General features: G+C 40.8%; 1 protein-coding gene across 2 annotated transcripts in view; it reads left to right on the top strand.

Annotated features, from left to right (window-relative positions):
- The window catches only part of LOC126235550 (discoidin domain-containing receptor 2-like), a 782,972-nt gene that overhangs the window by 484,166 nt on the left and 271,888 nt on the right, over positions 1–26,918 (top strand). For both annotated transcript variants that reach the window (XM_049944278.1, XM_049944270.1), the window contains one exon: positions 19,751–19,856. In XM_049944278.1, coding sequence (XP_049800235.1) covers positions 19,774–19,856 — 83 coding nt within the window. In that variant the 5' untranslated portion in view covers positions 19,751–19,773. The remainder of the gene's footprint in view (positions 1–19,750; positions 19,857–26,918) is intronic.

Here is a 26,918-nt window from a genome sequence, read left to right as displayed (position 1 = left end):
GTACATCTAAGAAACAATGATGGAAATAAAACAAAGATTCAGGAGTGGAATTAAAATTCAAGGTGAAAGGATATAAGTGATACGATTCTCTGATAACATTGCTATTCTCAGTGAAAGTGAAGAAGAATTACTTGATCTGCTGAATGGAATGAACAGTCTAAAAAGTACAGAATATGGATAGAGAGTAAATCCAAAAAAGCAGAAAGTAATGGGAAGTAGCAGAAATGAGAACACTGAGAAACTTAACATTAGGAATCTTGGTCACGAAGTAGATGAAGGAATTCTGCTACCGAGGCAGCAAAATAAGCAATGACGGACGGAACTAGGAGGAAACCAAAAGCAGACTAGCACTGACAAAAAGGGCATTCCTGGCCAAGATAAGTCTACTAGGTCTTAGTTTGAGGTAGAAGTTTCTGGGAATGTACGTTTGGAGCACAGCATTGTATGGTAACGAATCGTGGACTGTGAGAAAACCGGAACACAGGAAAATCGAAGCATTTGATATGTGGTGCTACAGACCAATGTTGAAAATCCGTTGGACAGATAAAGTAAGGAGTGAGGAGGTTCTGCGCAGAATCGGAGAGGAAAGGAATATGTGGAAACACTGACAAGAAAGAGGGACACGATGGTACGGCATCTGTTAAGGCATCAGGGAGTAAATTCGATGGTACTATATGGAGCTGTAGAACAAGACAGAGACTGGAATAGATCCAGCAAGTAATCGAGGATGTACGTTGCAAGTGCTGCTCGGAGGTTAAGAAGCTGGCACAAGGCAGGAATTCTTAGCGGGGCGCATGAAATCAGTTAGAAGACTGATGACCCAAAAAAATCTAAAAAGTCATTCAGTGATAGGACTGTTCTCATCAGAATCGACAGCAAACTAACAGCAATAAGAATATTTCAGGTACGCATGACGACATCATAACCAAAAGAATAGAAGATAGAGAGAGTATGCCGGCCGAAGTGGCCGTGCGGTTAAAGGCGCTGCAGTCTGGAACCGCAAGACCGCTACGGTCGCAGGTTCGAATCCTGCCTCGGGCTTGGATGTTTGTGATGTCCTTAGGTTAGTTAGGTTTAACTAGTTCTAAGTTCTAGGGGACTAATGACCTCAGCAGTTGAGTCCCATAGTGCTCAGAGTCATTTGAACCATTTGAGCCATAGAGAGAGCATAGGAGGACGTTGAATGTGAAAATCAGTGTGTAACGGAGTTGATAATCACAGGAGATTGGAACACGATAGTATTATTGGAAGGAATAGAAGAAGGTTTACCGGAGAATGAATGACAGAGAAGGACAATTGAGTGGGTTCTACAATAAATTTCAGCTGGTGACAGCAAACACAGTGTTAAATAATCACAAGAGGAGAAAGTGTACTTGGTAAAGGCCTAGAGATATTGGGAGATTCCATTTGCATTACATCATTGTCAGACAGAGATTTCGAAAACAGGTATTTGATTGTAAGACGTACCCAGGAGCAGATATAGACTCAAATTAAAATTTAATAATGATGAAAAGTAGGCTGAAGATTCAAAGACTAGTCCGGAAAACTCATTGTGGAAGGAGTTGGTGTACTGAAGAACCGAGGAAGGATGAGATGCGGTTTAAGTTCGCTAAAGACGTTGATACTGCGGTAAGCAATAGTACAGTATGCAGTTCACTTGAGGAGGAATTTTTATCTCTAAGAAAGGGCAATAGCTGAAGTTGGACTGTCAGCCATAGCAACAAGGAAGGTAACTACAAGGAAACATTGGGTAACGGAATAAATATTTCAGTTGATCAACGAAAGAAGGGAACCCAAATTTAAGTCACTGAGGAATGAAATCAACATGAGACACAGAGAAGACACTGCGAAATGATTTCAGGGAAAATCTGAAGAACTAGATAAAGAAATGGTCGTCGAAACCACTAGATCAGCGAATAAAAATTTAACAAAACTTTAAGTGAGCCTGAAAGCAAGAGCGGCAACATTAATGATACATTGGAAATTCCACTATTATTCGCATAGGCATAGGTTAGGAGAGTATATTTCAGCCTTTGAGAGGGGAAAGGAGAAGAAATGGGAGTCGATATGGAAGACATGCGCGATCCTATATTAGCAACAGATTTATAGAGTTTTGAAAGAATTAATATCGTATAAGGCAGAACGGATGTATTTTGGGATTTTTGAAATTATTGAAAGTGACAAAGAAGTGACTATTCAAGGGGCTGTAAAGAATATGTGAATCTGGAGATATACCATGAGACTTTCTAATAAATAAATTCCACACAATCCCAAAGGTAGCTAAGGCAGATAAGTGCATCCACGTTACTAGTAAGTGTAATATACGGCAGAATTGGAAAGATACTAGAGGATCAGCTAGATGACGATCACTTTGGCTGTCAAAAAGATAACGGCACGAAAGAGACAGTTCTGATGTTGCAAATAATAATGGAAGCAAGGCTTAAGAAAAGATAAGTTACATTCAAAGAATCTGTCGACCTATAAAAAAAGCGTTCGACAATGTAAGATGGTGCAAGCTGTTTGAAATTCTGAGAAAAACATGCGTAACATGTACAGATAGTATATGTATAAGGGTTAACAAGGACAATTAGTTTGAGTCAGCAAGATGGAACTGCTCGGGTCAGAAATTGTGGAATGCTGACGTTCTCCTCTATTGTTCAATCAGTGCGTCAAAGAAGCAACGACAGCAATAAAAAATGGGTTCAGGAATAGGATTAACACCAAGATGGAAGATGATCAGTGATACAATTCGTTAATGACATTGCTATCCTGAGTGAAAGCGAAGAATTACAAGACAAATTGAAGGGAATGATCAATCTACAGAGCACAGAATATGGACTGAATGTAAACCGGAGAAAGACTAAATTAGTGTGAAGTAAACAGAGTTAAGTGATAAATACAATATCTGAACTGGGGACAACATAACAGATGAAGTGAATGTTTCCTGCTTTCTTGTAAAAGCAAAATATATGTGGGACGGAGAAAGATAGAGATAAAAGCAGACCAACACAGGCAAAGAAGGTATACCTGGCCAAACGAAGTCTGCTAGCATTAAGCATCGGCTTTAACCTGAGGAAGAAATTCCAGTGAATGTACGTTGGGAACGCAGCATGGTAGTGAACCATGGACCGTGGGAAAACTAGTAAAGAAGAGAATCGAAGCGTTTGCGATATGGAGCTACAGAAGTGCTTTGGAAATTAGGTGGACTGATAAGGTATTTGGAGACTGTCCGTAAAATCAGCGGTGAAAGGGACGCTTGGAAAACACTGACAAGAAGAAGGGACAGTATGATAGGTCATGTATTAAGACATCACGAAGTAACTTTCACAGTGTTAGAGGGGCATGTAGAGGGTAAAAACTGCAGGAAAGGAGAGAGAGAGAAAAGAAAAAGAACCAAAACTGAAGACAGGACTACCTCCAACAGCAACTACAACGTCAAATTAATTCAGCGTCGAAGCTGACACCAAACCAGACGCATCAACTACTTAAGTTAAGCTCAACAGCCTCAACTACGAACATGAAAGGTGCCTCCCATCGTTCTGCGATACACGGAGATATATACAATAAGGTCTATCTGAAAGAAAATTACACACATTGCGGCGGTGCGGGGTTAAAAAATGTTTGCTAACACTAAGTGAAGCAAGCTGCAAAATTAATGTCCACCTACCTCAGTATACAGTTCGTTCACCATCCGTTGCTCTGCATTTGTAGGTACTAAGCAGACGATGTTAAAAGCAGCGTTGAATCAAACCATCATCCACACTTACGATTGCAATGTCCGCGTAACTCATGCAAAAACATAAACCTGTAAATTCTAGTACTAATGGGCAAAAATGGGTGCTTCATTCCTTCATTGAAAATGTCCGCTTATCGATACTAATTTTTGTATTGTATTTTACTTATGGTTTCAACAAGCCCACATTTATGTCGATAGCACATCCACCATTAGTTCATACGGCTTGTATCACACGCTAGACAGTCAGAAAACCACTAAGTCCAACCCGAAATATTACGAGATTAATACAGTCAATTCTCTGCTACGAAATGAGTTTCTCACTCGGTCCTTTTCAGTGGATTCTTCAAAAGAAGATACTCGCCAAAAATGTTCTGTAAATGCATACTGAATGCGCCATGCAGAATTCTTTACAAAGGCCGATAGTTTTACACGCGGTTTTCTCTACAACAAGCACTCCAAAATTTCCCCAACTTCACACAACTGTCCCTAACTGCATTTGCTTGCACGGCGATACTAACCGAAAGCTATGTAACCTTCTCTTCTTTATTTTACAAATATTTTTTTCGGACACATCTAACATGACCTTCTCGTCCCGCAGCTGTTCCACGACTGACTGAATGCCGTTGCTTTCAGGGCATTAAATTCATTCCAATGCGCGGGAAAGACTTTACTCTCATTGTTTGATCAAAACGAACAGCCGATCAGATTAATCTTTCATGTTCATATTCGTGCTCAAACTGCTTTACTCCAATCAACATTCGCAGATGCTTCTACGTCATTTCATGCTGCAAGTATTAACAAAATGTTCCACGAAACCAAACCAAACGAAAAATAAGAGAGAACTATGCTTGAAATATACTGATATAACTGATTATCCTTTCTGTCTACCTTATTATAAAAGCGAACGCTCCTAGACATGCATTAGCGGGATTCACAGTTCTTTCATGACATCCTGGTGGTGTAACACTTGCTAGTTACGTAAGGTTTAATACAATATAGAATTGAAATTTGACGTATGTCCCACACACACACACACGCACACTCACATTCACTCTCATTTACTCTCACCCTAACACAAAATATAAATGCGTATTAACTTTCAAACTGTTATTTCCATTACGAATGAAAAATTATCGAAAGTTTAGAATTGAGAATCTTTATAGAATAAATCAGCACACTAAGAGTGCTACTACTGTTTTCAAATAACAAAAGAAATATAATCTGTTATTATTACTATCTGAATTTATTTTCTTAAGTGTCTGTTAAGTACTTTTTTATAGGTTTTTTGTATCTCTGAAACTGTTATAGGTATCGGTATCAAATTTCGAAACAAAGCTCGTCTGAATGACAAAAGTTCATGTACCGAATTTGGAATAAAACAGCTAATATATAACGTAATTATTCAGTTTCTTAGGTGAGGTGAATAAGTGATTTTAGTATGCGCCACAGTGAGCATTCTCACGGTCCGCTTTAGCAACAGGTGGGGCTGTGACGCATACGGCAGGCCACATGCCGGCCACCACCGAACGCTACTTTACTGCAGGCTCCCAAAACAGTTTGCCATAACGTAACAAACTTACTGCAAAAATCTGCAGTCGCGTAATAGCTGCGGCGGTACAACATCCGTTCACAGCTAAGTATGCGGGTGGGAAAAGACTGAGGTTGCTCCTCGTGTCTACAAATGATTATGTCAACGAAACGTATGTGGACGAAAAAGAAGGGATACCATGCTTCATTTTCCCGAAAACGAGACCAAAACTAACCAGAAAAGCCTTAAATGGCATCCTACAAATCATACCATGGCTACCACGAACACAGATGGCAACAGCACTGAGAACTGACTGAAAAACAACAGACGATGTATGAACTAAAACGATTCTGTACAATAGTTATTTCAGTATAAGCAACTCGTGAACCGTGAAACGTTGCACGCCAATGCACGAAGTCATCAAAATTTGTTAAGGCTGGAGAAATAGATGAAAGTCGTCAACGCAGAATCAAAAAAGAAGACCGAGCAGAATTGCGCTTGTTGTGGACAAGGTCACCCTGCTACAAGGGCCACGAGGGAGGAAGCTTCCGCGTAAGAGCTATTCCGTCCTGGAACGTTAATTATTTTTTGGTGGTACGATTTTTTTCCACCAGTCCATCTACCTAACTCAACCCAAAAGACGCGATAAAGATGCGAAGCTAAACTTACCTTTCTCCTAACATCGATACTATCAGAAAATGAGTTCCGGTAAATCCTGCACAATAACGTTACGTGTTAACGCAAAGATTCCAAACTTGTGGATAATCAACCGAGCGACTATACGGCCGCGATTGTGGAAACCCATAACAGACTTTGACAAAGGGCAGATTGTTTTCGCTTGGCGCTTGGGAACGGGTCTCTCGGAAACGGCGAAGGCGATAGGCTGTTCGCATGCTAATGCCGTGATCATCTTTGTAAAGTGGCAGAAGGACGACTAAGTATCGGACGTCCATGCCTCATCAAAAAATGTGGGAGTCGAAATGGGTTTTCCTCTTTCTATTTATTTATTTCTTATGGGTTTGGGATGCAATGACCATACAACTAGGAGTAGTTACAGTAGTCCCAGTTAACCTAACTTAGAATTTCGGAGTAGAACAGGAATGAAAGTTTTACGTAGCCTACAAACCGAAATTGTTAACGTAAAACAAAAATACAAAATTACGATCCACTTTTCGATCCGGAGTGGTTCCACATGAGGACCAGATCCACAGCAAAGTATAGTCGGACTGCCGCTAGCTTCGTTACACGGGACTGGGGGTGATTCGTGGATGATCTGAAGATAGTACATTGGTGGTGCAGGAGAAGTTCTTTCGGAGCATACCATTCAGCGCACTTTGTTCAACACGGAGCTGTAGCAGAAGAACCCTCGGTGTACCGACGTTAATCCAAAGGCATCACTTATTACCAGTGCAGTTGGCAGGGGAGAGTAGATCGTAGGTTAACGGAAATTTCTCACCCGGTCTGATGAATCACGTCTCTTGTAACATTAGGCGTCCAGTACGCCATCGCAGAGGCAAACGGCTACCCAAAAGAAGCACAGCGCCACCGGCGCAGGACCATGGGGTCAGTATTATGCTACGTGGGACATTCACTTGGACTTTCACGGCTCCACAGCAGCTGTGGACTACCTGCACTCCTTCATGTTTGATATCTCTTTCGATAGTGATGGTAGCAACAGCTTCTTTGCACGATAACAATGATGATGTTACCGATGACAATGCCACAGGAGCAGGGTTACTAAACACTGTTTTCCGAAATTCCTGACACGATGAAGTAAATTCTCTAGAATTCGAATCAAGAACAATTGCCAACTTGATAATTTAGAAGTAGATATCCTCTGTGTAGCAAAGGAGCTCAAAACACTTAAGAAAAGCAAAGCTTCCTTTCAGAGTACTTAGCAGTCATATGCACAAGCTCTCTCATAGGAAGATCCGTACGAACAAACTGAAAATTTGCACAGATCAAGCAAATACCCGATAAAGAAAATAGGTGCAGTCCGATAAGTTACAGACCCACAACACTAACGTCGATTTGCAGTAAAATTTTGGAACATATACTATGCTCGAACACCATGAACCACCTAGAAGGAAATGATTTATTGGCAAATAACAGGCACGGATACAGAAAATGTCGTTCTTGCTAAACACAACCAGCTCTTTTTTCTCCCTATGTAATGAGTGCTATCGACATGAGACGTGGAAGTGATTCCATGTATTTGGACTTCCTGCAGACTTTTGACACCGTTCCTCACAATCGACGTCTAATTAAATTGCGTTCTTACGGCGTGTCGTCTCAGTTGTGTGACTGCATTCGTGATTTCCTGTTAGAAAAATCGGAGATCATAATAAAAATGGCAGAAAGACATCGGGTAAAACAAAATTAATATCTGACGTTCCCAAGGAAGTGTTAGAGGCCGTCTGTTGTTCGTGATCGACATAAGCGATTTAGAAGACAATCTGAGCAGCCCTCTTATATAGTTTGCAGATGATGCTGTCATTTACTGCCATAAAAAGTCATCAGATGATCAAAACGAATTCCAAAATGATTTAAACGACATGTCTGTGAGGTGCAAAAATCTCAACTTGACTCTGTGATGAAAAGTGTCAAGCCATCCACATGAGCACTGAAGTGAATGAGCTAAATTTTAGTTACACACTAAATGACAGAAGTGTAAAGGTTGTAAACTCCATTAAACACTTAGGGCTTACAATTACGAATAACTTAAATTGAAGCGATGACATAGATAATGTTGTGGGGAAAGCAAACCAACGACATTAAAAGTCTTCAAAAGAGACTGCTTACACTACGCTTCTCTTATGAAATACTGCCGTACGGTAAGGGATCCGCATCAGATATGGTTGATGGAGGACAACGTAAATGTTCAAAGAAGGGCAGCTCGTTTTGTATTATCGTGAAATAGGGGAGAGAGAGCTACGGGTGTGATACACGAATTTGGTTGGCAGTCATTAAAACACAGGCGTTTTTCAACCAACAATTGTGTGAAAATATGTTGTTCGCGCCCACCTACATATAGATACTTTATTAGCGTACCGAAATAAGAGAAATCAGAGTGCTGCTCGGCAGTGGAACGGTAAAGAAGTAGCTTAATTATGGATTGCATAGTAATCATTTAGGTGTAGAACATCGTGTATCGCACACGTAGCACCCACTCCCCTATTTCGCGATAATACATAACGAGCTGCCCTTCTTTAAGCTTTTTAGTTCGTAGATGTATCTTCCAACAGCGTAACAGTTCACGTCACATGACCAGTAACGTGCTATAGTGGTTTGTAGAGCATGATGAGGGCTCACGCTGAAGGTTTTATCATTAAATTTACCAACTCGATGAAACACGTCTGAGACACTCTCGGGTGCCAGCTTCGTGGATGCTACCACCAGCCTGTAATTTACGCGAATTCATACTATTACTTGTAAAGAATCTTAGATATTATTATACCAGGTCGCTGACTATTTTTGAATCTTTATTTTGGAATTTTGCATTCAGCACTACCATTTTCAAGGAGTTACCACATTTCATGGTAAACGTAAGTGTCAAATATTTCTGCGTATCGTATTTGTAGCACAGGTTGAGTTATCTCTCTCACACCCCCCCTCCGCACTCCCTCTCTCTCTCTCTCTCTCTCTCTGTCTCTCTCTCTCTCTCTCTCTCTCTCTCTCTCTCTCTCTCTCTGCCGGCCGAGGTGGCCGAGCGGTTCTAGGCGCTACAGTCTGGAACCGCACGACCGCTACGGTCGCAGGTTCGAATCCTGCTTCGGGCATGGATGTGTGTGATGTCCTTAGGCTAGTTAGGTTTAAGTAGTTCTAAGTTCTAGGGGACTGATGACCTCAGAAGTTAAGTCCCATAGTGCTCAGAGCCATTTGCACCATCTCTCTCTCTCTCTCTCATAGAGAGAGAGAGAGAGAGAGAGAGAGAGAGAGAGAGAGAGTGAGTGAGTGAAGAAGGATAAATGTATCAATTTAAGGTCTGGGTCCATGTGCTGGAAACGAACGAGTCGAAAATTGTAGTCTGCAGCTCGTGGTCTCGCGGTCATGCGGTCACGTACTCACTTCCCGAGCACGAGGTCCCTGGTGAGATTCCCCGGCGGGGTCATGGATTTTCACCTTCCTCGAGATGACTGGGTGTTTGTGTTGTCTTCATCATTTCATCATCATTCATGACAGTGGCGAGATTGGACTGCGCAAAGGTTGGGAATAGTACGGGTGCTGGCAACCGCCCCACAAATCAAACATCATAATCATCATAGAAAATTATAAGCGAAAAACTTTCAGTTGCCTTTGATAGTGCAATACGTGTACTGGTACCGTTGTGGCTAAGATTGTAGGTTACGCAACTTTCAAAGGTGGTAGTGTAGGTTACGCAACTTTCAAAGGTGGTAGTGTTGATCAAAACAAGAAAAAATGTCTAGGAAGCATTTGATCTAAAATGCATCCCTTAAGAGCTATGAGCACTCGTTCAATAGAGGAGATGAGGAGATGTGTTTCACTTTAGGTAGACGAACTACTGCTCATAACTCATTTTAGAACCTTTGTTCACTGGATACTTTTACCTTGTTTTGTTCTATACTAGCACCTCTGAAAGTGCCTACCGTGCAATCTTAGCAACAACAACAATAGTACATGTATTCCACTGTCAGAAGCGTCTGAAAGGTTTCCACTTATAACTACCTTCTCGTTCGTTTCTGAATCAGTGACCGTTAACTCAAATTGATACATTTATCTGTCTCCATCATCCTTGATAGCAACTTCACCACTGAATCACCCTTATATACATACATGAACACGCACCGGCGCCTGTGACTTCGACGCTGTGTAGCGACGTTGGATTACGTTTCCGGACATCAATTTCTGTATACAATTTGATGTACCAACTCCCCTCTACAGCCTCTATAAGTGTGTAACATGAATTGTGAAGCGCCATATATATATATATATATATATATATATATATATATATATATATATATATATATATATATATATATTGTGATTACATCGTGCCACATATGGTGCGAACCCGCCAAGGCCCTGTCGAATACACGCCACGCAGAATAGCGGCTGTATTGCGTTCCACTCGCTATTCGGCCGGAAGCCGCACATCTACATCCACATGGGTACTCTGCAAATCACATTTAAGAGCCTGGCAGAGAGCTCATCGAACCAGATTCACAATAATTCACTATTATTCCAACCTCGAACAACGCGCGAAAAAAGCCAACACCTATGTCTTCCCGTGCGAGCTCTGATTTCCCTGATTTTATTATGATGATCGTTTCTCCCCATGTAGGTCGGCGCCAACAAAATATTTTCGCCTTGGAAGGAGAATGTTGGTGATTGAAATTTCGCGAGAAGATTTCGCCGCAACGAAAAAAGCCTTTGTTTTAATGTTTCGGTTCATAGTATTACTGTACGAGGGTAACAGAGTTACGCGTTTCGTAATTTTTATTTTTCAGTAAGCTTTTAAGCATTCAAAATTTGTCCATGAGTAATTAGCTTCGTTGTTTAGTTAAAATTACGTTGTGGTAACAATTTGGCCGTTATATGAACCTCAAATGTACTTCAAAGTAACTCTCGGTACATAGTGGGTGTGTGACGTAGCGAATTATCACGAGTTGTCTAATATTGAAAGCGTAGCTCGCCGTGGAGCTGGGAGGAGAGCAGTATTTGGTTCTCACGGTCGCACAGCTGACGCTAGGTACTGGGCCGGGCGAGCGGTGTGCTTAGACTAATGCTGCATGCAATAAGTTATATTCTCCATGAATTTCCAGAAGCACTATTAAATATTAATCGACCTGTTTCATAATTAGTATAGCAAATTCAATGGATAATACAACCACACTGCTAAAATTTCAAATCAATAATGTCAGTACTTTTGGAGATATAATTTTTTACCTAAAACACGTAATAACCTTGCTGGCATCGTGGAACTTGAGTTAGAGTCTGTAATGTGTTCATCGATAGTGTCAACTGAAACTATAGCAAAATGGATAGATTCACATAATCTAATTTTCTGAAATTTTCTTTAGTTTCATTACCACAGATTTCTGACGCGACTAACCCTACCGCTAACGTGAACTTCTGTAGAAGTCGGGAGTGAATGTGTTGCTCAGCCGGTGGACTGCTGCAGCAGTCGAGTGCGGACTGTGGCCCCCAGCCAGTTGATTGCTGTGGTAGTTCCGCCACGTGTGGTGGCTTCACTACCGCGACTTGTATTGAAGTTTGACCTATGCACCATCGAGCGGCTTTGTTCAAAGTCTGTAGTTAACAACAGAGTCACTGGCTTGCAGTTGCATTCAGTTTCAAAGCGTTGGTTTCGCTTCAGTTGCACAGCTCATGTCCCACCTTGTTTCTAATCTGAAGTGACGTGTTGTTAACCTCAGTTTCTAATACACTACTGGTCTTTAAAATTGCTACACCACGAAGATGACGTGCTACAGACGCGTAATTTAACCCACACGAAGGAGATGCTGTGCTATGCAAATTACTAGCTTTTCAGAGTATTCACACAAGGTTGGTGCCGGTGGCGACACCTACAACCTGCTGATATGAGGAAAGTTTCCAACCGATTTCTCATAAACAAACAGCAGTTGACCGGCGCTGCCTGGTGAAACCTTGCTGTGATGACTCGTGTAAGGGGGAGAAATTCGTACCATCACGTTTCTGACTTTGATAAAGGTCGGATTGTAGAATATCGAGATTTCGGATTATCGTATCGCAACATTGCTGGTCGCGTTGGTCGAGATCCAATGACTGTTAGCAGAATATGGAATCGGTGGGTTCAGGAGGGTAAAACGGAACGCCGTGCTGCATCCTAACGGCCTCGTATCACTAGCAGTCGAGATGACAGGCATCTTATCCGCACGGCTGTAACGGATCGTGCAGCCACGTCTCGATCCATGAGTGAACAGATAGGGACGTTTGCAAGACAACAACCGTCTGGAAGAACAGACGTTTGCAGCAGCACGGAGAGCGTGGCTGCGGTTACCCTTGACGCTGCATCACAGATAGTAGCGCCTGCTATGGTGTTGTCAACGACCAACCTGGGTGCACGAATGGCAAAACGTCATTTTTTCGGATGAATCCAGGTTCTATTTACAGCATCACGATGGTCGCATCCGTATTTGGCGACATCGCGGTGAACGCACATTGGAAGCGTGTATTCGTCATCGCCATACTGGCGTATCACTCGGCGTGATGGTATGGGGTGCCATTGATCTACCCTTAATTCGATCCCTGCGAAAGCCTACATTTCAGCAGGATAATGCACGACCGCACGATGCAGGTCCTGTACGGGCCTTTCTGGATATAGAAAATGTTCGACTGCAGCCCTGGCCGGCACATTCTCCAGATCTCTCACCAATTGAAAACGTCTGGTCAATGGTGGCCGAGGAACTGGCTCGTCACAATACGCTAGTCACTACTCTCGATGAACTGTGGTATCGTGTTGAAGCTGCATGGCAGCTGTACCTGTAGACGCCATCCAAGCTCTGTCTGACTCAATGCCCAGGCGTATCAAGACCGTTATTAAGGCCAGAGGTGGTTGCTCTGGGTACTGATTTCTCAGGATCTATGCACCCAAATTGCGTGAAAATGTAATCACATCTCAGTTGCCGGCCGGTGTGGCCGAGCGGTTCCAGGCGCTTCAGTCTGGAACCACGCTACCGCTACGGTCGCAGGATCGAATCCTGCCTCGGGCACGGATGTGTGTGATGTCCTTAGGTTAGTTAGGTTTAAGTAAGGGACTGATGACCTCAGATGTTAAGTCCCATAGTGCTCACAGCTATCTGAACCATTCTGAACATCTCAGTTCTAGTATAATATATTTTTCCAATGAATACCCGTTTATCATCTGCATTTCTTCTTGGTGTAGCAATTTTAATGAGCAGTGGTATAGAAGTGATATGGCAGATAAGTGATATACTGTGGAAGAAGCTCTTTCTCTCATACTGGGTAGTGACTTTGAAGATGAAAGCGAATCACCGCCCGTATCTGACAAAATTAGACACCTATTGTAGCTGCTTCTACGTTAGGCGCACGTGCTACTCCGGCTGTTCGATTGACATCCCCAGACTTGGTTTTGTGCACTGACAGGACACGCAATATCAAAAACGTATGTGATTTGTGTAATTTTTTCCCCAATAAATTATAGTATAAAGTCCAGTAATTGAGATAACTCTACGAGTGTCAAAGCAGGGCAGAGTAGCGGCGCGGGGAGCGCGAAAAATCCGCCGTGCAGCGGGCACGGCCGGGCGGGACTGGCGCTCGTCCACAGCGCAAGACGCAACAGTCACGGCGCCGGCGTGAAAGGGTTAAGGCACTTTGGAAAATTTGTGTTTCGTCGTGTTTTGGTTGTGTGAGTGTTTTGAAGAGAAAGAGAGAGTGGACGGAGGATATACATAAAGTGCGAATGTGATATTGTATTAAAACTATATAAATATATGTGTGAGAAAATTGTTGTGCAACAGGGGAGTTTGGGACGTATGTCCGAGTGAGCTCGATTATGTAAAAAGAAACCAGAAGAGGCGCTGAGTATAAAATTTATTAGGAATTCATTTTGTGTAAAGGAATTGTATTTTTTTATTAATTTCATTTAGTTTCGGAATTTCTATTGTAAATTACTTCTGGTAATGTGACTGGCTGACGTTAGAAATACTGAGAGTGTAGAGGACCTCGAGATGATTTGACTGGGTGCTTAACATACTAGCCAATAGCAATTGACCATTTCCCGAGAGTTTGAGTAGCGCTTTGTACCTCAGGTCTGTGAGTCGATATAATCGCTCGGGAGCTGTCTTCTGTTAAATCACGTTGTTTAGTTTTGTATCATAACGAGGAAATTCGCCCGTTTTATCGGATCTCGCATAGCTGACGAAAAGCGAATGCAGTGTTGAGTATTTTGTGATAGTTTGAACTTTGTGTGTAGTTTATTTTAGAAGTTTGCGTGTGAACATTTCAAGTCGTACATAAACTCCAGTGGCGTGTTTCTATCAGATTACGAGACATTATGGCATGCACTTCTTTACGAGGAGAGTACTGAACGACTGACTGTGTTAACACGCGAGTAGTCGTCAGTCTGTGACTGTTTAGGACATTCGAAGTATCGGGTCGGACTACATAACTTCTGGCTGCTTTTGGATGTGAACTTGTTACAGAGACAGTCAGTAACATCACAAAATTGATGTCACTATATCAAATACGGACTTGATAACCAGCCGGCCGGAGTGGCCGTGCCGTTCTAGGCGCTACAGTCTGGAACCGAGCGACCGCTACGGTCGCAGGTTCGAATCCTGCCTCGGGCATGGATATGTGTGATGTCCTTAGGTTAGTTAGGTTTAATTAGTTCTAAGTTCTAGGCGACTGATGACCTCAGAAGTTAAGTCGCATATTGCTCAGAGCCATTTGAACCATTTTTGACTTGATAACCATTTTCCTTGTTTTGTAGAAAACAAACCAACAAAAAAGATTTTTTTAATATTTTTTCAAAAGACTCATTCAAGAATCCCGAACGCTCATTAGTTTAACTAACTTTTAGCTATTGCCTATGGACTGGAGTTATGTGGCCTTTGCGTGGTAGGTATTTAGTCGAATTTTCGTCAACGGTGCTTCTGTCGGCTAAAGTAGTACCTACTATCGCAGAGTGAAGGGGCAGCCAACCTGAAGCCTAGCAAGTAGTTGGACTGATTGCTTAATGGATAGTGAGCAACCAACCCGCCCCTCTGCAGCCTGTCAGTTTATATGTTCTTTAACGTCTTTTCTTGTTACCAGTATCAGCCTCTTCCCAAGAGATAGAAGCTTTTGATCAGTTAATAGTAGGCGGAAATGCAGTCTGTATTTCGATCGGACCTCCATGACTCTTGTGCAGAAAGATTTTCAATATTCTGCTTCATCCATTTTCAGTAAGCTGCCATAAGAATCCGGAAATCTTAGCAGTATTCCACCTGTTTTCAAATCTTAAGTGGAGAGTTCCTTCGTGAGTCACTCGTGCTTTTAGGATTCACAGATATGTTACTTCATCTATTATTATTTTTCTGTTGTACCTAACTTCATGTACTGACACGTTCCATGACCATGGAGATTCGCTGCTCAGTTAAGTCCTACGGAACTAGATGTGTAAAAAAAAAATTAAAAAATTAGAATTCATGTGAATTAGATCCGAATTAGGATATCTTAAAAGACTACAGAACATTTGAAGTGAAAACTTAGCTGAACTGTCCTGTATATGTATACAAGAACTGCAAGGAAATTCTCACAATGTGCAGCACGCTATTCACAGTTTTACAATAAAGGCAACTGAGAGGTAAATGACTTATGCAGTGAAGCACTGAAATAACACGGCAAAGAAGAGTACTTAAGTCGTAACTTGCCTCGCCTAACCTAATGAAAGTCCTAGTTTGGAAACTGACAAAAACGCACTCTATTTTACTGCAATTCTTTCGGTGATCTCAGCAATGAAGCTGTGGATGGCTGATAAAAGACGAAGGGAAGAAATAGAAGATTAGAGTTTAATGTCCGGTAGATGTTGAAGACATAAGACAGGGGAAAAAGCATTGACTGAGGGAAGTATAAGCCAAGTAATCTGACCGTGTGCTTTTGGCAGGAACGAAACCGGTGTTTACGTAAAGCATCCAAGGAAAAGCTAATTATCGTCTACCGTACATGTTTCTGAACCGCCGACGTCCTGAGAGTGAGTCCAACGTTCTGAACAATACGATTCCTCGCTTTCTGGGAGAACGAAATCACTTTTCTTCAACTATCTACTAAACTCGACACGCAAAAGACGTCAGAATCGAGTCATCACAAGGAACTGAGCATCCACCATGTACATTTTAACGGAAGTGCCGATGTCTCAACATTACAATAAAATAATAAGTTTAACACTGGAACGTAGATAATGGAGCGAAAGTCGGATTCAATGCTAAGTTCAAAATAGTGGTCCAATCATTGGCGCTTCCTGTAAATAACATAACGCTGTCAGTCCTATTCGCATTAACTCTTGAGCTCTGCCTTCAACACGGCGGTAAGTGGTCATTACTTCATGGTTAAGAACTACTGTACGTGAGAATGACACAGTACCTACACCCAACATGTGTAACATCACGCTAGCTTCCTGTACAGATAAGACCAGCGTCCTGCACCTGTAATGCAAAGTGAGCATGAGGCGAGGCATGTGCTGCTGCTAAGGCCAGCCGCTCCACGTGGACGGGACACGTGCGTCGCCTGCCAGAAGGGCCGCTGCTTGCACGTGACGCTGCCGCCGTTGTCCGCGACTAGTGAAACGCGCTGCGGAGCCGTCGCTGGCAGATGTGTGTCAAGAGGTGTCGCATACGGGTAGGCGAATGGCTTGCGGTCTGCTACTGATGTACATCAATAGCGCCAGCGTTCGATTGTAAGTCAGTATACATGGTGGAATGGTTTAACTATCTATCGAATAGAATAGTCAGAGGATGAGCAATCGCTGAATGGTGTATGTGACACGTAATAGCAACGATTGAGAGAGTGAGGCGGCGCGGTTCCTTTCGTCCATTACCTGCACCATACCTGTGAACTCCTTGCAGCAAATCGCCGGTAGGAAAGACGAGCAGAAACCTTCCGCACTGCAGCTCGCTCCAGGCTGCATACAACGTAACTATAGGGAAAGGTATTAATTTTGAATGACTGGTGGAAATACGGGCAAAGCTCAGTATATTATAAACCTTGATAATGTATACGTTCACTGCTAATCTTAACACAGTCATGCACAAACCCTTTCATTCACGTTAGCAAGTTTATGGCAACTTATTTCCCGAAATATGAACAGCTACTAAGTACGGATGGTTTTTAAATGAAAATGCTCGCCATGATATTAAGTTTATCGGTGTCTAATGCACTCAAGTTTTTAGTCACCGATCTGCTCAATATGCCATGCGGAATTACTGTCTTTTATCATAGACAAAAGTATTTAAAAATCCGTACCGTTTACAAAACACACCGGAATAAATATGCCTTCACTTTAAAACATTTTTGAAGCATATAGCACAACTAAAACCGGTAAATTAAAACTTCCTTCAGAGCTCATACTACACTGGGCTCCAACTTCTTTAGACTGCTGTAAGCATTCTATATCTCCAAGAGAAAAGACACTCAAAGAATACTCCGTCCTAACTGAACAGTTTTCTTTAAGGCCAATAGAAAAATCTTATTCTTCCGCGTTAGTCCGCGCTTTTCATGACAAACCAATCAACAACTAACTGGGTCGGAGCTCTCCTTGTATCTACCGATTTGTAACAGTTTATTGTGTCACTCTGGTGCCACCTATTGCTCAGACTGTTCCTGCAGATGTGGCACGGTGAACCAGAGCCACACGCCGAACACAATGGTCTTCCCTCTCGGCAGTGCCACATGGCTGTCCAGACCCTGACCTTCTTACGACCGTTTATTTTCTTGACTACTGGTGTCATAAATAATGTACCGTTTTCGACATTCAGGCGAAGTCTTTCTCCAGTATTACAGAAGGAAAATGAAGCTTCTCGTAGCCTTATAATACGACCTCGTTCAAATTCAGGGAGGTGTTTATAATGACGTCATTTTCGTTTTAAAGGCACTCTTGACTGACAACAACTCACCATGTCCAATCTCGAAGGTAAGTAACGCTCATGACGGTTATAGTGTGTATTTAAAGCAAACATGATTTGCATGACTAGCTCAACTCTTCTGAGACTGGCGCGCAATTTAGAAAGAAATCACCTTTCAAATGAAGTAACACGCCTACGAACATTCATTTATGTCTCACAACTCTCGTTGTTGATTCAATATTTTTCCATTAGTGTATTTCGTCCAACAAAATACATATTTACTTTGTCTTCGGGAGCATGTGTCATTTGATCTGTGTTGACTTAATAGAACGGTCCGCTCTTATAAGCGTCTGATTATATCGACAGTGGGAGTGTACTCGAGGCCTTACAGTCAGGCATCACAGAGACCACAAAACGTAACATAATTGTGCGAAGAAGTAGAAGAGACGCCACTCAACAATGTTGAGGACATATTGATGAAAGTAGAAATGGCTATTCTAAGAGAAAAATATTCGAATTTCATGAATATAAAGTACTAAAATCATAAAAAAAACAAATTTAAAGAATGTAAAAGAAAGTAGAAAGAATAAAAATTATAATGACAACGGTATATGTAAAATTTACGCATCCAGTGTCAACATGAAATGCTTGTTGAGTTCTCTTACTTCGTGACGGAACATCTGTGAGAAATCTGAACCATTTGACTTCTTTTCACGGAAACGTTTACAGAAACCGGAACAGCAATCACCGACAGCTGTCGTTTGTTTATTATCCATAACCGATACTGAAATCTGTAATTATGGAAGTACGTTTCTCATTGAGTAAATAATAATTATTCTTCTTTTACGACGAAAGACATTTCGCTGAAGTTTCACCATTGGCAGTGCGTCCATTTATTTTCTGTCAAATAACATGTCTTAAGCATTAACCAAAAAATTCCTCAGTGCAGTATCAGCTTTCATATTCTTATCTGAAAGTAGCCACAAGAGAAAATCATACCACTAGTACCTCTGACGTGGAGAGTATGTGCGATTCGTGTTTCAGTTTCCCTAATGATGAACAAAGATTCCAAAGACAATAGCAGAAAATAAAAACGGAACCGTTTCGTCCCTAAAATTTTTTCAGTGTTCGATAAATCTCTACCTTTCGGCGTGTGATAGCTTTAAATTCGAATTATGTTGAGCCACTTTCACTTTGTTGTAATACTACGTCATTTGATATTACCGCTGTGATATTCTACGACAAAGTACAGTTCAAATCTTAAAGCATTTACTAAGTAAAACTTTTTGTCACATAACGAAATATATAGAAGTCTAAGACTTATCGCAAGGTGAAAAATACTCTGATCTTTAGCTCTTCGAAGGTGAAAGTCAAGTACATCCCAAATATTTAATGTACATTGTGAGATGAATGCGAATAGCATCTGCAAAATCCGCTATATTTTTGGACGGGATCTACCTGCATATTAAAAATTTGTTGGGGTCACATCACTCCATACCATTATCACGTGACTTTGGATGCAGTATATTTTGACTACAGATATTCCGTTCTATGTATCTCCGTGCTCACTCAATAGATATTCTTACTTTGTTCTGACCGTGAACCAATGCGCCACCTCCCTCAATATTAATATTAATTTTGTGTAGATCGGTAGCCAGTTTCTTGAAAAGAAATGGTTTAATCACTACAGATTCACCGATTGTGCAGAAATGCTCTATTAGACATTCACCTAGCTGCTCAGTGGCTAATTTAACAGCACAGCCTCTGCCGAAGTGGTGGAGGGGGGATGACTTTCACGCCTGTTTCTCTAATATTAATCATTTGAAAAACATGCACTTTTTCTACCCCGCCATCTGTATGACATTACTTGGAGAAATAATTCAAATTCAAAACTGACGAGCTGCCTTGTTGTTTCCGCAGATCACTGTACGGCGCCATTGGGCATGGAGTCCGGCGCCATCCCAGACGAAGACATCTCTGCCAGCTCCGCTTACGATTCCAGTATCGTTGGTGCTCGCAACAGCAGGTAAGAGAAAACAAGAATTACTCCGTAGCTTTAACATTGGTCTCCCGCACTTCAGTCTAATGCTGGTACAATTTAGCGTAATCTGTAAAAAAAATCAGTGATTATATAGCTTTCTTGTCAAGGAATTGTTCGTCCGAGATAAAAATACTCTGCATAACTTATTTTAGAGTATTTTTGGGTCCCAAAGTTTACTACTGCAGCGTTAAAAATTTATTTTCGGTAACTGATATTACATCTTAGTAGTCTATAAATGTCATTCACTAAATGATCTAAGAAAGAAATAAAAATAAAAAGTGTCTAAAGATCGTAAAACGTTGAAGTTCCTCGAGAACGCCAGGTAAAACTTTCTTTTCCATTTCATTGAATGCAACGCTCATAGTTCCTGAACGGCCTTTCGAACTTGATACAGATTTTCTTTATCGTCGTGAATTCGACTTTGTTGATAGCTGTATAGAAGATGTCCTTCTGATTGTGACAAAACTTTTCTAAATTGCTGTTGAACCATTATGAGTCCTACCAATACCTCACCACATTCTATTGTATAAACTCATATAAGTACAAAGCGTACACTACAGATAATTGTCTAATATCCCGCGCATTCTGTTCCCCAGAACTGAAAGTTTGTTTCAGGCTGCTAAAATACACTGTCATAGCATATTTACAATATAGGCATCAGCAGGTGAAGGTAGACATTACTCAAAAATAAACCGCAAACGGCTGTTATGTGATCCTGTAAAAGTACTACCTGTTTTTCAACTTCAGGTATATATTTTCAGGTAGTTTACAGGAAAAAGTAAGACATTCCATCACTCCCACTCGTGTAATAATTCGTATAAATAGTGACTTTTTACATACGTCACTATCCTTACGAATTAAACTGGCTGACTGGGAATGATGGGACGTCAATTGACCTCAACTTTTACCTGTACCTGGAGATGGAATTCTAACATTGTGAAAACGGTTTTAAAGGACCATATAACAGCTGTTTCTGGTTTATTTTTCAAGAGCAAACTGTGATAATCTTCCAGCTGTAGTGTTTCGCAGACGTGCTTTGTTACGTCATTTAGCTTCACTTGTTTGATAGGTAGATATTCTTCGTCATTTTGGCTGATTGCAAGTTATAACTGCTGATATTTGAGCTCTAGATATCTTATTTTCTGGATAAGTACGTGCCTATTTGCTATAAACAAATACAATACTGCCTCTCGAGTAGCATGTCTTAGTAAACGTTCAAGACAATAATCTGACAGGTGGTTTGATAAGTCACAGCAGTCTTCGTTGCTGTCATTTGTTACAAACGTTTCTCTCTACATCTGCTAATCTTAAATCTCTCCATGTTACTACATTTATACTGTACAACGCACCTAATGACGCGACTCCCAAATGAAAGAGTTCAATATGTAACTCGCTTCAAGCGCTGCAAAATTTTGGCTCAAAAATGGTTCAAATGGCTCTCAGCACTATGGGACGTAACATCTGAGGTCATCAGTCCCCTAGAACTTACAACCACTTAAACCTAACTAACTTAAGGACATCAAAAATGGTTCAAATGGCTCTGAGCACTATGGGACTCAACTGCTCAGGTCATTAGTCCCCTAGAACTTAGAACTAGTTAAACCTAACTAACCTAAGGACCTCACAAACATCCATGCCCGAGGCAGGATTCGAACCTGCGACCGTAGCGGTCTTGCGGTTCCAGACTGCAGCGCCTTTAACCGCACGGCCACTTCGGCCGGCTTAAGGACATCACACACATCCATGCCCGAGGCAGGATTCGAACTTGCGACCGTAGCGGTCGCGCGGTTCCAGACTGAAGCGCCTAGAACCGCTCGGCTTTAACGGCCGGCGCTCCAAAATTTTGCTTCGTAATATTATGGTCAAGTGATGACTGCGGCAGCAATTTATGAAATTCACAAAGAAAATACTCTTCGAAAAATACGTCATCATACTGTGGTGAAGAAATCATGATTAACATTCTGTGATATTGAGAAGTATGTGTAGCTAAACAAACTACGTATACTACAAAACATGCAGTATGGTTTTCATTTGTTACTACAAGTCTTGATCCGTAACTAACACATGTTAACGGTTGAAAGAGTTAATAATGAACTACTGTTTGGTAATTGTGCTAAAGTTGGACATTCTGGATCTAATTTAGTGGTTTATTTATCTGCGAATAACAATCTTACACAGATACCGAAAGTTAACTTTTCACAGAAAAAATTGTAAGAAAATTTAAAAACAAAAAATAATGAAATTAAAATACACACATACATTTATGAGGCATTACCATGTTAGGCTCCAAGCAACTCCTGTACAGATTAAAAGCCGCATTTCACAATGAAGTCTTTCACCTTGTAGTTGAAAACCATTCAGTTATCGCTCAAATTTTTCACCTCCACTGGAAATCGATTTAAAATTAAATCTACGCCAAAGTGTGCATCTTTCTCAAAAATGCTTAAAGAAGTGTTAGCGAAGTACAAATCGTTTCTTCCTCCTAGAGTTCACTGAGTGACTGTGCCAGTTCCTTTTGAGTAAGTCCCTTCATTTACCACAAATCCGTTAAGGGGCAATATGTGCAGCGATAAACGATAGATATTATTGGCTCTGAATACGAACTAGTTATTGAAGATTCCTATTGCTTGTTATGGAGAGGTACATAAATGCGATTTTTGAGGACAATTTCTGAAAGGGCAATAACATTTTCATTTTTCTAAATACGAAAACCTTGCTGCATACGACAATTAATTTTTATATTGGCTGTATACTTTACTTTCGTTCCTCAATATACACTGTTACAGTTTTTAATTAATATTTAAAGAAATTAATTTCTTAATCTGACACCAAATCTTCAGCGACTCTTTGCACTGTATCTATGTAGCCGCTTCCTATTTTGACGGCTATATTGATACCGTGTGCAGACATCACCTCAATGGAAACAATATTAAACTTTAGAATTCATTAATGAAAATGGAGCACCTTTGATTAAAAATCAATTCCAAACCGTCAATAGTTGACGTGTGGACAAGTATCCGTATCAATTTTACGCATGATGCGAGACTGAGAGAGAATAAATAGGCAATAGAAGGACACAGATAAAGATGTTTCTTCTCTGATTTTTTGGCATGTCGATATCTAGTTGTAATAAAACGTTACTGTATAACAAAACCTTTCGAGGAATTTCAAAACTATCACAACGAGGACTGCACCTACAAGAGGAAGCTGATTGTTAGCAGTTTTAACGTCCCACAGCGGTCCTTCCAGTAATTCTGCGAAAGGATCAGACTGGCTACAAAAAGTAGAGGCAGTTTGCACTGCTGACTGTTTTCTCTGGCGGCCGAGATTTTAAATAGCGCCCAAACCAGTGTGCGTTACTCACTTGTTGTCTTTCATTTAAGATATTGTTTCATGCTGTATTGTAATAAAAACAAGACTCAATAAAATTTGTTACAGAAGAAGTCATCAAGTTAGTGATTGGTAGCTGCATAAATCTCATACTACATTCATGGGACACTCATGATGTCCTCTACTGATTAATTAGCTTAATAACGTATAAAATGATAGTTCGACATAACGGCCTTTGAGTCATTAGTCTTGCCGTTCCAGTAACGCTAAATGTTCGACTACCACCGTAGCATCATTTCACAGACTCACTCACTCTCTAACTTTCGCCTGTCCTCAGTTTTTCGCGCATTTTAGCATATATCGTGATTTTCTTCTTTTGTCCATGTAGTGACTGCCTGCTCTATAACGTGTACGACGTATGTAGTTCAAGAGTATTTTACCACTCATTTCAGTGCAATCATTGAAATTGATGAAGTGCGCGTTTTGTTACTATATATGTTGGTTTTACTAAATATATGTCAAGTACACAGATTTGGAATATCGCCTCCTGTCTTTGATTTCAATCAGTCGCTTGATCTTAACGAACGTGATAAAGCGAGGGGCATGCAGGTACGAAAGGAATATAATGGCTACGTCTCTCTCAGACAAGGCAGGTTTTCATTCATTCATCTTTAGGGCAGGTTTTACAACATCGTCTTCTAATACTCGTTTACCACGCCAGATGTTACTCTCAACGCCCGCAAATGTACGCGCTTGCATAAGAAAGACAATGTTATAGCAACACCAAGCGCATACCGCTATTATTTATTGAGTACCTATTGTGAATAAATTTACTCTCTCAATTAATCCACACAGAAAAAAATAAGGACAAAATCTTAAATGTGATTGGAACCGACATGACTTCCACACAAATCTGTTTAATGTACCTAAAGTTGTATGATGTTTGTGATAAATTTACTGTATCAGCCTTCTATGCTCTATAGATGTCTTCTCTGATTGCAGGAAATATCGCAAACAACTAAAGAGTCCTGTGGAGGAGAGGTTGTAGCAATGCGAATTCGTTGAAACGAGAGAGAACTTACATAATTTTTGACATTAATTTAAATCTTAAAATTGGAGACAATATTTCTAACAAGTATACGATTTGAATTAACGCCCTCAGTGTCAGATAAGGCCTGAAGATGGTGTGCGGCTATGTAACCAATAGCATCATAAGGATGGCTGGAGGTGTTCCAATGTATTACATAAGTCAGCGGCCGAAGTCCCTCGAACCTCCAGCACTAGGATGGACGGGACCAAAATGTATATGTAAACGGAAGGGGATCACTGCTGTCAGCTGCAGAGAGACATTACGTGGCGATGACCGAAAATGCGTACCGGACCGGGATTCGAACCCAGCCCAGAATCTATACATATAATACTTCACAGCTGCAGGTTATGCTGTTCTTTCGGACACGTCCGAAAATCTGTTTTCTTGACCAAACTGTCTGGTGATAATTTTCTTTTATGCATTACTGGACAAACTGATCCGCTGTTTAGCAAAAATTAGTGACAAATCCTATTTACAGACCATCTTAATACGTACCTGCTTGATTATGATTACTATCTCTACGTCTTAACAATCTCCAAATACTGTTTCTGCATATCAGTTTTATCTTTATACAGTTTTCCTTTTGAGAAAGAAGTAGGGAAGAGTTTCTATACCCTATCTTCAAATTCAAATGGCTCTGAGCACTATGGGACGTAACTTCTGAGGTCATCAGTCCCCTAGAACTTAGAACTACTTAAACCTAGCTAACCTAAGAACATCACACTCATCCATGCCCGAGGCAGGATTCGAACCTGCGACCGTAGCAGTCGCACGGTTCCGGACTGAAGCGCCTAGAACCGCTCGGCCACAAGGACCGGCTGCTGATCTTCACATGACCCGGTTATAAACTGGTAAACAGAATAAGTTCTCTTAATGGCTTTATTATTACAAAGTGTCTTAAAAGAAGATATATGTTAAAACATAATCAGACATCAAAGATTTTTAATACAGAATGAATATACATCTTTGACAAGAAAGGCTACTATCCTCGAAGGAAGATGAAGTTCTTGTCCACACAGCAAATAACTGTATGACCTAACATCTGTGTTGACTACTGCCGAGTGATATGGTTGGCAATTCCATTCCTCGATGGATCACTGTTACGTTAAAGCCGTCTCGTCGTGGGAACACATGCATATTTGTAGCTTGAAATATACAGTTCTTTTCTTCGATGTGTCAGTCCTCTGTGTGTTCTCAGTGGGTAGAAACTTCCGATGATGCTGATGCAGCTAATTGTTGCTCAGGTAATACACAGATTCCACACGCCAACTCATACAGTACTAAGAAGAAAAAAGAAAAATTTGTTCCAAAATAACAAATGCGTACAGTTCAATAATTTCTGTTATTCTGGAGCTTAGCTGTTGCTCATTTTATTTTTGAGGAGAAAATTGTTTTGGGATGAGTGGTCTCATCACGGTGTACCTTGATAGCGTATGTAGGTTAAACTATAACCCTCTTATCCGAGCTCTTGAGTATTATTCTTGTTCTATTTATTGCATTTCGGGACGTTTTGGATAACAGTTGACGGGAAATCTTTGAATATCACTGCACCAGACAGACACTTCTTTTTCCATTCTAATTTGCTGCTCGAGCTTCTGTAAAGTTTCTCGCTCAGATTATATCATCAACAGTAGAAGAAGCGCTGTGCGAAAAGATTCGTAAGAATTATCGCTCAAATTTACTTCTTCGTTACGGAAGAAATGTTTCATTTAATTATGATTCAAAGTCACACAAAAGTTGAGATCTCAATAATATAATTGAAACGCCTGACGAAAAACTGTTTTAGAGATCTCATCTGCCTTAACTAATCTCACCAGAAACTAAATTAATTACATGTTGCAAGTGGAAAAATAATTTAAACATACTGTTCATTTCTCTGTATTCATGCAGGCAATAGTATTTCTTCAGAAGATAGTCTATCATCCGATTTTAAGTATATAAAATCCAAACGTCTTATCCTTGGTGCAATCTAATTACGTGCTCGATTCGTTACGCCTTTTGTCTTAAGGCATTTTCAGTGTATTTAATCTTTAATAACGTTTGGTTCTTACATGCGTTGTTTCTGGATTCGAAACATTCCACGCTATATAAATGTCATATTGCAGCAATAAAAAGGCGTTCGAAATTACAAAACGAATATTTACATGTTTGCTTCGAAAAATAGCTGCATCAACAAACTTTAGATACCTTCCTGGGAGGTATTAAAGTAGATTTCGCCATCTGTTCTATAGTGTCGTTAATTCGAGTAAAAGCTGGGGTTACTCCGCGAACAGTTCAACCTGTACCTTGCTACTACTACGATAAGGAATTTTCCAGTTGAAACTTCTACGCGCAAGTAATTTTTGTTTTACGAATGAAATTTTCACTCTGCAGCGGAGTGTGCGCTGATATGATACAACCTGGCAGATAAAACCTGCGTGCCGGACCGAGTCTCTAAGTCCTGATCTTTGCCTTTCGCGGGCAAATGCTCTACCATCTGATCTACCCAAGCAAGACTTGCGACTCCTCTTCACAGCTGTAATTCCGCCAGTATTTCGTCTCCTACCTTTCAAACTTCACAGAAGTTCTCCTGCAGACCTTGCAGAAATAACACCCTTGGAAGAAAGGATATTGCAGAGACATGGCTT

The sequence above is a fragment of the Schistocerca nitens genome, chromosome 1 (genome assembly GCF_023898315.1).
Source record: "Schistocerca nitens isolate TAMUIC-IGC-003100 chromosome 1, iqSchNite1.1, whole genome shotgun sequence".
Taxonomy (NCBI): Eukaryota; Metazoa; Arthropoda; class Insecta; order Orthoptera; family Acrididae; genus Schistocerca; species Schistocerca nitens.
The sequence above is the reverse complement of the archived record's forward strand: the minus strand, read 5'-3'. Positions and strand labels throughout refer to the sequence as shown.